The sequence below is a fragment of the Aureococcus anophagefferens genome (assembly GCF_000186865.1).
Source record: "Aureococcus anophagefferens unplaced genomic scaffold AURANscaffold_38, whole genome shotgun sequence".
Taxonomy (NCBI): Eukaryota; class Pelagophyceae; order Pelagomonadales; family Pelagomonadaceae; genus Aureococcus; species Aureococcus anophagefferens.
Window position 1 is genome coordinate 71882 of NW_008705595.1, and position 14032 is coordinate 85913.

At 51.5% G+C, this 14032-nt stretch overlaps 4 protein-coding genes across 4 annotated transcripts in view; 2 read left to right on the forward strand and 2 right to left on the reverse strand.

Annotated features, from left to right (window-relative positions):
- Positions 1-2421, reverse strand: part of AURANDRAFT_55255 (hypothetical protein) — a gene marked incomplete at both ends in the record, with an annotated part of 4442 nt that extends 2021 nt beyond the window's left edge. Inside the window, 6 exons of the mRNA XM_009042852.1 lie at positions 11-1337; positions 1393-1631; positions 1681-1751; positions 1798-1866; positions 1919-1967; positions 2013-2421. Coding sequence (XP_009041100.1) covers positions 11-1337; positions 1393-1631; positions 1681-1751; positions 1798-1866; positions 1919-1967; positions 2013-2368 — 2111 coding nt within the window. The remainder of the gene's footprint in view (positions 1-10; positions 1338-1392; positions 1632-1680; positions 1752-1797; positions 1867-1918; positions 1968-2012) is intronic.
- A 1032-nt stretch (positions 2422-3453) lies between these two features.
- Positions 3454-6016, forward strand: AURANDRAFT_67365 (hypothetical protein; the record flags this gene model as incomplete). Its single annotated transcript, XM_009042803.1, has 3 exons — positions 3454-4442; positions 4468-5512; positions 5564-6016. The coding sequence occupies 3 exons, from the start codon at positions 3454-3456 to the stop codon at positions 6014-6016; spliced, it is 2487 nt and encodes an 828-aa protein (XP_009041051.1).
- Positions 6017-6640: 624 nt separating this feature from the next.
- Positions 6641-8374, reverse strand: AURANDRAFT_67366 (hypothetical protein; the record flags this gene model as incomplete). The annotated part of the gene is made up of 4 exons (XM_009042851.1): positions 6641-6667; positions 7179-7271; positions 7554-7684; positions 8173-8374. 4 exons carry the CDS (start codon positions 8372-8374, stop codon positions 6641-6643), a joined length of 453 nt encoding a protein of 150 aa, XP_009041099.1.
- Positions 8375-12298: 3924 nt separating this feature from the next.
- On the forward strand, positions 12299-13378 carry AURANDRAFT_10854 (hypothetical protein; the record flags this gene model as incomplete). The annotated part of the gene is made up of 2 exons (XM_009042804.1): positions 12299-13058; positions 13191-13378. Coding segments are annotated over 2 exons (948 nt in total), but the record flags the coding sequence as incomplete, so codon positions are not given.
- Between the last annotated feature and the right edge of the window lie 654 nt (positions 13379-14032).

Here is a 14032-nt window from a genome sequence, read left to right on the forward strand (position 1 = left end):
ACGAGGGGACTGATTGAAGTCGGAGAAAGGTGTGAGTGACGCTAGAACGGAAAGCATATTACTGGGGTCGATTTCTGCATGGGTCTCTGCCGAAGCTCCAGACGGAGATGTGTCCCCGACCCCCGATTTCAAGCCTCGAAAGTTGCATGCTATCTGTAACGTCATTTGCTCAAATGGACCAATCAATTCAATTTTGGATTCAGTGCCGCACTGTATGACTGGGCGCACGCATCGCGCTGCCTGTGAAAATAGATATAATCCAGGAAAAGGAGATGAATTTGTAGGCCCTTGATCAATGAATGCTATTTCCAGAGTTGGATCCAATCCTAAACGGAAGGCAGAGTTCGCCTTAAGTCGACGCAGTGCATCAGAAATCTTTGCGCAGACAAGACAAGGTGCAGAGCCCAACAAAACACCATCGAGGCATATATTGAGGGTCGAGTCACAAATCCTTTGCCGTGATAGCACGAGAAACGTGCAATCAATCCCGCAACTGCTAGTATGATTGGGTGCCATACCAAGCGAAACGATAATGTCAAGTAGTCTCGAGTGGGCATGTATACTATTACTTCTCGAGCATATGATATGAGCTCTTGCTGTGAGGTGAGATAATAATCCGCACGGTCCACCATCAGGTGTGTGTACAGGACAAAGGAAACCCCAAGCCTCCGGAAGCAGTTTTCGGACAGCTGTAGTTTTCATTGTTGTGAAGAACTGCCCTCTATGCACAGAGCGGAAGTGGCTGAAGTATCGCCACTTGTTCAACCGCTCAGCGACAATTGCAAAGCCTGTTGTCTGTTGAAGGTCTAAGCCACTAGAAGAAACAAGGTTTCCAGACGCAAGAAGGGACGAAACTTTGTCGCATATAATTCCACTGTACCGGCCAATGGTCTTGCCACAGTAGGCTAGTGGTTCGTATCGCAGTTTTGATGCAATATCATCGAAATCAATGCGGGCTTCCCGCTGCACATGTGATGCGGCTTGAGTGAGCGACTCTCCCAGCTTTTCTGTCACAAACGCGCTTAAAAGGTGCCCTGGTAATAGCAATTCTTGGTAACCTAGAGAGTCAATATTGTCTTCACAGCATTCATTTCGTGCAAAACAGCACAACTTTCGAGCCATGAGCACGAGCACATCGTGCTTGCTTAGGAAATCGTCCACGTGGACCGCAATGAATCTTCGTATGAAAAATTGACCAACCGTGGCGTTGTCAGTCCCCTCAGGGAAGTAACCAAAAAAGAAATTCAAAAACATGGAACCAAGGATGGAGATAGCACTCTTAGAACTATGGTCGTTTTCTTCAAAGTATGGCGCCATGGCATGATCACGCAGCATGCCTGACAAAACTGGAGATGACGTTTTGAAATCTTGTGTGAAAACGCAGACAGGCACGCTCAACCTGTGGAGCACCAAGTGCATTGATTGCGCCTCCAGAATCACCAATAATCTGGGCATACACAACTCGATCTGAGATTCCAGGCTGCAACGCTTTGAGTATGATACATAGCGGGATCATCATTTCTTGCTTTCGTATAGAAACACGCAAGCGCAAAGTTCCATTAGAGAGATAATGCAAGGTGATTGTGCATGTTGATTGATCTGGCCTCGCGCAACGCATCATCACAGCATACCTTTATTGCTCACTCAAACAAGGTAGCATTATGAGACAGAGCAACTCACTCTGTGAAGAAAGTTCCTCGATTTCGGTACGCAGGGCGCTTGATTGCTAGAGCCATGTTTCTCATAGGAACCTATATTTCAGTAAGATAACATTGCAGACAAAGATTGTTCATGTACGACCTGAAGTAACCGAAGAATTTTTTCAAGCCCATTCACAATAAAGTATCCACCATATTCAAAATCCTCCTGTGGCAGTTACAGTCGATCCACCTCGATAGAGCTGAATTCAATGACAAACCTCCCGACTCGAGATTAACCCATTTTTCTTCAATCCCCAGAGGTGACATCTGCACACCAAATATTCATAAAGATATTAGTTGCGTTCGCGGCACCTATGTGAGAGGACCATGATAGGCAAGTGTCCAATGGACCTGGTAAAAATTTCAACAGTGCGACCGTCCACACAACATTCGAATGTTACATCCATCGGAGCCGAATACGTTACTTTGCATTCACGAGATTCCCTTGGAGTTAAATGAATCACGCTGACAAAATCATCGTCAAGAACTGTTGGGTGCCCGATATTCACTGATGCGACGCAGAACGAAACATGGAGTCTTTCTTTCGACGGACCTTCGAGCACGAACTTCTGCGGAGGAACACCAGTCACGCCAATGGCTAGAGTCTCGTCCATGAATTGATTAAAGCTCTGTATATGCGGCTGGGCGGGTGTAAGAGGAGATGCCATTATCGATGAATCGGGTGGGTGTCTAGTTAGCAGATATTAAGGAATGATACAAGATATAGAAGGATAATAATAATAGTTACATAGGAAGTTAGGGTAGTTTATTAGCTTCCTAACGTCGCTATGACGTCAGTCAAGCTACTATCCAGCAGGTGCACTGTCCGGCGACTGTGCTACCTCGTAGAGCCTGGTGCTCTCTGGCACGTCGCTGTGACGCTAACCAGACAGACACCACAGACACCGTGTGACAGAAGAGCGCTGTGGTACTTCTGTCTCTGCTTGGCAGTCACTCCTTCAGTTCGCTGTCTATAAGACTTAAAACTGGATTAGAATGAATTAAGGAACTTCGGAAGGGAAGGGAGACTAGCAGGATACGCAGTAGGAGCGCAGTGGGGTAAAGTGCACTACAACGTCAAGATGCTCCTGACCTAAACGGTAAAAAGAAAGTGAGATGGGGGCTGCTAAGCAGCCCTGATTCCCAACAGGAGAGGGTCACTCTATACTGTCCTAACGTGGAATAGAAAGAAGGAAAGAGAAGGAAATTGGGGAAAGGAGAAAGAGCCCCCATACTAAAATGGGGACCTTGAGACTGAACTCAGGCTCGTGAGGATATGAACCCGCAAGGATAGAAAGAAGGGGAAAATAAGGACAGCAGGGCAGATACAGGAGAATCTTCCTCCTGAGGAGGCCTTCGAGGCTCACTCAACTTATTTTATGCCACTCAACTTACATGTATGTATCTTACTTGACATCTAAGCTACTTTTTACTTAAAGCTACTTGGTTGTCGGGTTGTCAGCGTTGATGCCAACGGGGTAACTTGACAGTGCATAGGCAGTTACATACGGGAAAGTTATGGACGGTTTGCGGCGTGGGCAGCGGCCAAGGGGGTGCGTCCGAATTGCGTATCATTCATCCTGTATCAGCCACGGTGCGGGGTAGGCGGCGCTTACCGCGAAATCTGCTTCCCCTGCAAAAAAACAGTGAGATTGCGAATGCTTGGCGAAAGCACCGTAGCGGATTGTACGATAAAACGTCCGGTCGCAGGCTTGATAGACCCGAGTTGTTGTCGCAGAGCTCGAGTAACATAATGTTAGGATCCATCGTGGATGTCATCGACGCGAAGACGCACCGGATCTTGAATGACTGGACAACCTCGTATGAGGATGAAAATAACAGGTGGCAGAGCGTCGCCATCTGGGCAGAACGAATGATTCGCGAGCAATTCGAGCGGGATAATCTTTCGAGGGCTCCAATCCCAAACAAGCAAAGGACAGTGCTCGTCCTTACCGTGTTCGAGAAGCTCAGCATGTTATTTGCGCGCTTTGGGCCCGTGTTCGCTGTTCTCCGTCGCGAGCTCCTCGCTTCGATCTACGTGAACGATTTATATATGGAGCGTGGCCACAATTGGATAGCGCGTGAGGCCCATTTTACTAATTACCTTGATACGTCTGAAGCACTTCTCGAGCGCCCGACGTGGTTTGAAAAGCACGCCCATGTCAACCACCAGCTGCACAATGCCAAGGAGATAATGATGGGCGGAGATGCCGAGGATAGAACGGTCGATGCGTTCAAGAAGAAGATGGGCAAGCAATTTAGCAGGATGCTGGACCCGACGACAAGCCTCCTGCGGCGGGCTCTGTTCTCGGTCTGGAAGAATTGGCTCTTCAGGGAAGACGACAAGAATGCCATCCTGATACGAGATCGCGCTAAGCGGAGAGATGCGGACCTTGTGAGGCTCACATTTAATGCGCTCCTCATAACTTTGACTCGCAAGTACAAAAGCATCGTAGAAAAGCTCAAACGTCAGGGGTCCATCCTTGCTCGCTGCCCCTACGCACAGTTCACTAAAACACAGAAGCAAGAAGCAGCCACGATCGTTCAACTACTTGTGACCCACGCACCTCCTTTCTTCGAAAGAACGCAGGGAGGCGCAGTGCTCGATATGGCCATGCGGCAGTGGCTCGGTAAAGACCAGGGGTGGCAGGCTAGCGCCCTTCAAATCGAAGAGATGGCTAAGCGCGTCAACCGGCGTCGTCACCCAGCGTTCAAGCGGTCTGGAGAGCTTCCTCGGGGATGGTGGGGGTCATTTGCTTTTCCACAGGCGCATCGGCCTGCACGATAATGAGGTCCAGAACATCGCCGAGCCGGAGCCGTGCGCTGTCTGCATAGTCCGCGAGGCCGTCAAGCGGGTCCACGTTGGAGCACAGACAACAGCTGCACCCTGCCCGGAACTGATCGTTGAAGACGTCAAGAAGAAAGTCGTCAAATCGAAGGTTGAGAAGGACATTGTGGTGCCTCCACTCCCCGTTGAGACGTCCTGTGTTCTAATTGCGGATATCTACGACGTCATTGTCGCGTCGGAGATCAAGAGCCAGGCGCTCCGCAGTCAGGGTCTCCCCTCACCCGATCTGTCGCTCAACGAGCTTGTGCGCGACTGCCTCAACCGAAAGTATGGGATCCGGACCCTTGCCAACAAGAACCTCCAAGGCCTCCTCACGGGGGCTCGCGTCGATGCGCATCCCAGGCTTGAAGTCTTCGCCAAGCTCTGGGGCATATGCGCGGGCACCCCGAAGGAGAAACAATTCCTCCTGAACCGTCACCCACTGCTTACGACCACTTATGGCCATGCCTTCTTCCGACTCTTTTCGCGATTTCTCTCAGAGCTGCTGGCTGCTGCTCGTGAGTGGAAACCCGAGTTCCCTAAGCTCAGCATAGTTCTCGGCTCTAAGGAACGGGTCATTAATAAGGATGCTGTCCGTCAGGCGATTGGGATCGTCTGCACGACTGTAGCTTCGACACAGTACTACGCTGAGGTCATCGCCACCGGCCTCGCTGCGATGCCGACGACAAAGGAAAAGTTGGTAGAGCGCAACAAAAATAAGGTGGAGATGGTAGTAATCGACCAAGCAATTCTCATGATACTGCCATGGCTCGTGGAGGAGCACAAGCAGACCGTTCTCGGCAACATCACCTTTGCGAGCGCCACCCGAATCCAACGATTCCTCGTAAAGCGGGTTCGTAACGCACAAGAACTCGGGAGACAATGCCTGCTCTGGGCTGATGTATTCGAGCGAGTCGATCGTCGGCTACACAACAGTGGCGGTAACGGACACGAGAGAGGACTCTTCACCCTTCCTGAATTTCATGTGAGTCGAAGTCAAGCGTTCGTTTCTGTCAGTTGCCTAACCATTACTCAGGTGCTAGTAGAAATGTCGCATGGCGCAGCGCTTTCCGAACGCCTACTTAACACTATGTTTGATAAATGGCACGAGCGTTGCTCTGTCCTTGGCAGAGCAGAGCTCAAGGAGAAGCGCAAATCGTCGGCGCTGCACAATGCCGCTATCTCGATTCAGCGACACGTGCGCGTCAGACTTCAGTATGGGGCCCGCGCCACGGCGCTCAGAGCATCCCGCTCGAGAATCTCAATCGCTGCTCATCTGAGCGCTAACCGCCAAGCATTCCTTGAAGCCATGCAGCGTGCTGCCAGGCTGCACGCTATCGAAAAAGCATTCTTCTTCTCTACTATGAAGTGGCAGACTCCAGAACAAGAACGTGTGGCGGCTATCGAGGCGGAAAGGGCCCTCGGTCCTATCGCCAAACAAGCCTTCGGCTGGACCATGTGTGCTTTTGGCTTCTATGCCGCATCGTAGTAGTGCCTTTCGAAGTAACAGGGCAGGCTAGCGTTTTTGTCAGATGCCACTGTGGTGTTACTAAGCGAGCAGATTAACCCAAGTCTCTAACCAAAATGCATGGTAGAGCCGGTAGTGGCTTTTCCGACACAAGCTTGCGAAATACCCAGATAGACCGAGCGAAAAAAAGCGGACGCAGTATGCCACTGCGTTCGTGATCTCGCGCTCGGTGACCGGGGTGGTTGTGTACGTCGCGCGTGGCGCGACGGCGGTGACGCCGCCGACGACGGGCTGGTCCTCGCGGCCATCGCCCGAGTCGAGCTTTTGGAGAACGCTCCTGCCGTTCGCGTGGTAGATACCTTTCACGACGGTGAAGCGGCGCGTGTCCGCGGGCGGCTAGTGCCTGATGATTGGGCTGTGACGTTTGCAAGCTCCTGGGAATCAACTGTTCTGAGGGTGTTTGTTTGTCTTATTGAGGCCACTTCCTCTCTCAGCGCTTCGTTTGCTGAGGAGAGTTGCATCACTGCATTCGATAAAGACTCAAGTGTGAGTGCAGGGCCAGATTCGGAAAGTTCGGTGGGTGGAGCTGGCACCGTTATTAGTTTTATAGGATATACGTACAAGGGTCTGTTATCTAACTGCGTCTTAGAGGTATTCCTGTGGGCCCATAACCTAGAGAAATAAGGTTATGCTATTGGTAAACTAGGCAATGGAGTTGTTAGAATCCGAGTATGCTAGTATGAAGCTCCAGCATAGTATAGCATGAGCATAGCCTAGCCCAGACCACATCGGGGGAAATTAGCCAGCACTAACCACGCATACCGGCGAATGCCCGGGAAATAGAAGATAAATATGGGACCCCTATCGGGCCCGGACGGCGCGGTCCTGGAAATTATTGGAAATAGGAAGGAACTCAAGCATTCTATTGGCGGCGAATTACACGGCGCTTCAACTAAAAGCGGCGACTTCGATAATATTACCGGCCTGTCCCGGGGCAAGCGCTGCGTCGATTCCAAGACCTGGCGCTGCGCAGGGTCTATGGACCATGCCGCGCCTCGGGTCCCGCAGCGAATCGCTCCGGAAAGGCCACCGGTCGAAAGTGATCAAATTTGTTTGCGTCGGGGCAGCCCGTGGATGACGAGAATGGCCGTTACGGTGGGCGGCGGCCGACGAGGGGCCCAACCTCGTGCTGGGGGTCGAGCTGGCAGCGCGAGTGCGAGGTGACACCCCCTCGATTGTCCTTCTCGAGCGGCTCGCAAAGGACCGCGCTGCCTACCTGGAACATGCATTATTGCGTGGTGAGCGCCGTGTAACCCGCGGCGTCGCGCGCCTCCCGGAGGCGGTGAGGTGATCTCGATCAAATCCGCTCGAGCCGAAGAGCTGCCGCGAGTGGATCTGATCGCCCTCATGACGAACGATTCCCGACGCTCTGTGACTCGAATGCGACCGAGAATTGGGTCGGGGGAAGCTGCCGCGCCTCATTCCACCCCCTGGGGCTGCCCGCTTGCGTCGCCTCGCAATCGTCCGGATGTCGCGTCTTTTTATGTGCCTCACCCACATGTTTGCGGACCTCAAAGCCGCTGGGATCGTTGCACGTCATTGCATATTCGAGGAGCGCGGGGCCCTCTAAGGTGGAAATTCCATCATCGGCCGCTATACTGGTCGCCGCCGCTGAGGCTAGCCCTCGGGCTGGCCAATGAAATAAATGCTCGCGATGGGCCGGCCAATGAAAGAAATAGGATGCTGCCAGCACTCCATAATTTCACGCACGACGTCCCCAGCACTAACCGAGATACCCGAATTTCCCACGAAATTAAAGTCCGTCGAAAGGGCCCGACTACCGTCGGCAAATCAATTACCCGAGATGCACCCTAGCCGAAGCATAGCCAGTATAAGGCCGACTTAGCATAGCCAGCATAGGCCAGTATGAGCGTCCCAGCATAGGGAGGATAGCATAGTCCCGAGTTAGGGTAGTATAGCCCAAGGAGCAGAATGTAGGCTCCCTAGGTAGCTGGCTTATCGCCAAGCGCACTTTGATTGTGCTTAATCACACTCGCGTTCTAAGGGCGATATTCGCCGCTTTATCATGGTAGCAGGTGCACTGTGATCGCAACCAAAACCGAAATACACACGGGCGACACCCGCACTACACACACGAAACACACACGCGAATTTACAAACAAAACCCGCGACGAACAAAGCCCCAACGGCGAGCATGACGACCGAAATAAGGGGAGTCCGGTACGATGGTAGCTTCAGAATACCGGAAGGTGGAACAGCATACCCCAGCAGACCGGGCGGGTCGAGACTAAGCCAATTTCCGAATCTGGGTGGCGACGACTCCACCATTAGACAACAATTTTCATCATGGGACACCATGGCACCCCCACCTCTGTAGCCAGCATAGGCCAGTATGAGCGTCCCAGCATAGGGAGGATAGCATAGTCCCGAGTTAGGGTAGCATAGCCTGCAGCGGGCAAGACCTGCGCCTTCTCGAACTCGAAAGACACCTCGAGTTGCAAACCCAAATGCGGCGACACCCAGCACAGCAGGCTGCGATGTGGGGTAGGAGTGCATTCCAGACGAGGCCGAAATTTAGAGCCGAATAATCAAAAGCCGGACCGAAATTAATCAGAAGTTCACTTTCAAAAGTTCACTTTTGTACTAGTCCTCAGATACCTAATTGTCGGTTCGCTGCAAAGGCTCAACAACAAACAAAACGAGTGCTGAGAATCGACTCGTTCGAGCTATAGAGCTCAAACAAGCTCACAACTGATGCCCTCCATGGAATTCATAACACTGCTGCGCCACCTGTGGCTGTCGAGCCGGGCTATGGTAATTTTATGTTGAACTTTCCCACGCCTATGTTGCACTTATTGACATCGTGTGGTCCATGTGAGCCATTCGAGGCGCCTAGAGCACCGCACACGCCGTTCCATCAGTCTCCGAGCACATCCATGAAGCCCTGCGGCCCACACACTGCCCGGCGGCGGCTGCTGACGACCACAGGTTACTTCAACATAGGGCTGCCTATTCAACTTGAACTTCAACATGGAGCTGGGCCGCGCTCGTTTCGGCCACTCTTTTGCTCCAGAAACGTTGGAATAGAGCAAAACTTCATGCGGATGCATTTATTCCAACGTAATTGCACGCGTTTTATGATCGACTAATCGAATTTGGTTGATCCGTCTCACGAAACGACAATTAGGCTACTGAGGAGGAAGTATAAAAGTCAACTCTCGCTCAATCTCGTCACTGCGCCGCCGGGGCCCCGGGTGGGCCCTAAGCGTCGTATTTCCCGCGGGCTCGAAACAGTGGGTCCGCGTAAAGGCAGTAGCCCTGCGCAGTAGCCCCTGGACAAGCGCGGACCGAGGAGGCGTACAGCGACCTCGCCGACAAGGCGACGGTGCTGCACTTTGAGCAGCCCGCGGGAAATTCGATGCGATCTAGTTTGAGCCCTCCTGGGGGCCCGGCACCTGCATTCGCACCCAGCGCCAGCGCACTTGACGAAGCCTAGGGGAGGCCAGTACTTGATTTTGTCAACACCCCCGCCAGCGCCCGACCCGACACAACGCCAGCGCAAGGGTGTTAGCGGGGTTGTTGCAGGGCTGTTGGCAGGTCCCAGGCGGGAGGGTCGAGACGATCATTGTCTATTGGTCAGATAAGGAGCCCTTTCGTAATTGCTGCCAGAACTAAGGCCCTGAGCTGCTGCTGTCGCGAGGGTGGACTCAATGTCGGCATATGGGGCCGCATCCATGCATCGATCCTCACTCTTTGATTTTCCTATGTTGACACTTATCGGAAGGTCTATAATCCTTGCGTCTTTCTGCGAGGCTTCATCGCCCAGGGTAACGGTATAGTCGACTAATACTGGGTCTAAACAGAGGAGATGAGGCAAAAGCATTGTATCGAGCTGGGAGAATGTAAAAGCGGGTACATTGAAACACGCATTGAGTACGGAATCACAATTAATTACCTAGATACAAAAATCACATCTGAGAATTGACTTTGCACGCCATATGCGATCTGACACGGCTATGGACACGGCTGTCCTTAATGTCACGGAGCTGGAGCCTCTCAATGTAGCGCCCGAGCGCAGCGACAATCTGTTTTTTGGATTCGCTACTGTGACGTAGCTTGATGATCTTTGACAATAGGGGTGATAACTTGAAACGTTTAGGAGCACACCTCAGGCTCAAGGCAAGTCGCACATGGCAAGACCTTGTTCCACGCCGGCATGGTCGTTGCACGATAAAGCCGCCCACGGTGGTGCGCTGCATTGGTGGCACCCACGTCAACATGGCACCATTAACTAGCTTTCTATCCAAGGTTATCTCCACTCTGCTCACTACTTCACTAAAATGTACCCCCCCCCCCTCCGACTTCCCTTGACACCCATCATCCACGATCGCACCCTCAACATGCAGCTCCCAATGACCATCAAATGAGGACCGCCCACGTTTTTTCGACAAAGGACTACTTGATGTCAATCCTTGGAGTGTTTCTGCGTCAGCAATTGCCCTGGGACATGTCCAACGCTTCACGTGAGTGATCCAAAGGCGGAGAACTCCGCTTGCGCAGCTTGATGCTGAAATGCCAGACACAAATCGTACCTACGTCGACATATATCATACATGAAGAACAGATGTACCCCGCAAATCGATTCAAACAGCCCGCCGGATGCCTGTGCGTCTTTCCAGCTCATCTAACTCTTTCTCGAAACTGTCGATTCGTTGCAACACGTGGGAACGCGATGGATGCTTTATCTGCAGAAAAGATGGTCTACAATTCATACTTCAAATAAGCTCACGCCGTATGGCGTATATCGCGCTTTGCCCATTACTCCGACGAGTTAGAGACGCTCGGACAAATGATTCGAACGTCCGATGTGATTAGTCAGGTAATCTTCGATAGCCAGGAAAGTAGCGCCCAGAGGAGAGAGAGAGAATGAGCTGTTATTTATTATTGCAGCTCAGTCGATACTCGCTCCTTATGCTCTTATCTGGCCGGCGCTGCTGAAGCAGCCCGCCGGCGAAATTCTTTCTAAGGAAGGGGCATAGGGTAAATTGGAGAGGCGGCGACCATTTATGGAGTACGGGCATGACAACTGAGCAAGCAGACACCAAGTCTGATGCACAGTTCATGGCACGCCTGACTGTGGGCCTCACAGGAGAGCAGGCAGCGATCGGCAGCCAGGTGGTGGAGAAGCAAACCAACTGCCGCGCCGAAAGTACGAAGAAGAATCAAAGGTCAGCTTGGGCAGGAAAGGGCGGATGGCTCACCTTTTGTTCTGAGTATGAGGCCAAACCAGTGCGGGTGTACGAAAGTGGACCAACTCCGGAGCTGATCAAACTTGATTCCAATTTATTTGTGTGGTTTGCCCTATGGAAGATAGGCAAGATGCAGGGGCCGGATGGCAAGGGCCGGGGCAGAGAGATCAACACGGTATTTTCGAATATATCAAGCATCAAAGGCTACACGAAGGAGAGGTGGGGGCTTGAAGTCCAGCTTGACCAGAACTGGCTTAACTTCCAAAAGGAGAGCTGGACGGTGGAGCGGCTCAAGACCCATGGCCCAGCCCCACGGTTTCGGAAGCTTGCAATTGTGGCTAATCATATGATCCAGATGAAGCGCACTCGGATTGATTGGGCGAGGGACTGGCCCCATACCTTCTTTACCATGTGCCAAGCGGCCATCGAGAACGGATGGCGGCTGGGCGACATGACAAGCAAGAACTCAGCATAGCCAGCTTAGGCCACTTTGAATGTGCTTTATCACACTCGCGTTCTGACCACGATAGTCGCCGTGTATCAAGAGAGAGAAAGAAAGAAGATGATACCACGCAGGGGTGCCGCCGGCGCCACCGTGGTGACCGGCAGGTGGAGATGCTTAAGTCGTGGGTGGGTCCGATGTGATTAAGCACAATCAAAGTAGCAAACCCCGGCTTAAAATAAATCGTACATGACAATATTGTAACGTCAAGTGGATGGCCCTGCCCGCAGCCGCAAAAGCTTCCAGTCGGCGACAGTCTAGGCGACGGCGGCGGCGACGCAATGGAAGCTATGATGAAATTCTTCTGTGCGCGGCAGAATGCAAGTGCGCATCGGCGCCTCCGATGGCGTCGTTTATACGCTTCTTAAAGAATACGCTTCTTAATAATATATAAGTGATGTGCATATAAGCGACGTGCCCCCCTTAAGGTACGACTGTGTAATCGAAGCCGCGCAGGAGCTTGGCTGGCGAATTGTGTGTGAACGCGAGAAGGATGTTACATTGCTCGACGACCCAGAGTGCGATTTTTGCAACGTGTATTGGATAGACGTGGCCAACATTGCAGAACGGATGAGCAAGCTCCGACCATGGCAGCGAATCAATCACTTTCCTGGGATGAGTAATATTGCTCGCAAGAATCGGTTAGCGCAGAATCTCGAGAAAATGCGCCGCGAGTACCCAAAGGAGTACAGCTTCTACCCCCGAACATGGGTTCTGCCTTTGGAACTTGCTGACTTTCGAGCCCAATTTGATTCTACTGGGCGATCTTCACGGTTTTATATTGTCAAGCCAGACTCCGGGTGTCAAGGTCGTGGAATTTTTCTAACTCAAAATTTTGATAGCATTTCGCCATTAGAACAAGTCGTTGCCCAACATTACATACGGAAGCCGTTCTTGATTGATGGATTTAAGTTTGACTTGCGCTTGTATGTACTCATCACTAGCTGCAAACCTCTTCGCATGTATTTGTTTCACGATGGACTTGTCAGGTTGTGTACTGAAGAATATTTAAAACCAAATGCAGAGAACGTAGCGATGCGCTGCATGCACCTGACTAATTACGCGATCAATAAGCACAACGAAAACTTTCAGAGCAATGAAAATGTAGACGCGGGCGATGTTGGTTCGAAGCGCTCTTTGCGATGGTTCATGGATTACATTGCTGGTGAAAAAGGTCAGGTCAAGGCTGATTCTCTTTGGCGCCGGATGGGCACCATGTCTGTAAAGGTGATTATTTCAATTCTACCAACATTGGTTCGCGAATATGAGTCAACTTTTTTCAGAGGGGCAGGTGGCTTGGAACGATGTGCCGCAGAGCCGAAGCGACCCAGCTGTGATCAAGGCAGTACAAAATCAGATGCACCGGCCGTATACGAAGAAACTCTCAAGGGAAGCAAATTGGCTCGTCGACGGGTGGTCGAAGGATCTCGATGTTTTGAGGTTCTTGGTGTCGACATTATTGTCGACCATGCTTTAAAGCCATGGCTCGTGGAAGTTAATCATCTTCCGTCTTTTGCTACTGACTCACCACTAGACTTGGATATAAAGTCGCGAGTAATTGAACAGACAATGTCCATTGTCAAAGCAAAGGCTAATGACCGCTTCGTTTATGAGGAAGCTGAACGCTCGAGGGCAGAGGAGCGACTTTATAATAGCCAGCCTACCAGTTTACCAATGGCAAATCTGGTGCAAGAAGGAGTGCTCCTCTCGCAAACCCGACGGCGGATCGAAGATGTGCTGCGACGTCATGCACCAGAGAAATTGGTAAAAGTAAGTGCTCTTCTACAGAAGTATGTGGGGCGCGAAGACAAACTTGTGAGACTCGTTGAGCGCAAGTACCTCACAAACAGTACAACAAGCGTGTCCATTCCACCCACAAATAGCGCGGAGCAGGGTCATTTCGGTAGATCAACACCCAGCGCGCATTCAGATGATGGTGATGATGTTGATGGATCTCAAGGCAAACCATGGTCCACCCGTGTAGGTGGCAAACGGCCACCCCTCAATCAACCTAACGAAGACGCAACCGACAGTGACATTGAACTCGAAGATCAACTGTTAGTAGATTTCGATAGAATATATCCTGTACCGAGTGAAATTCGCAAGCGCAATCTTCAAATTCCAGATTATAAGGCTCTGACTCAGTTCGTATTTGCACAAGATGAAAAGCGGATCAAGCGTCTCTCATGTCCCTTGAGGCAAAACCGTGGTTCTGCACTAGACTTTGCCGAGTCTCTTCCGCCCCTCAATGATAGTATGAAGGAT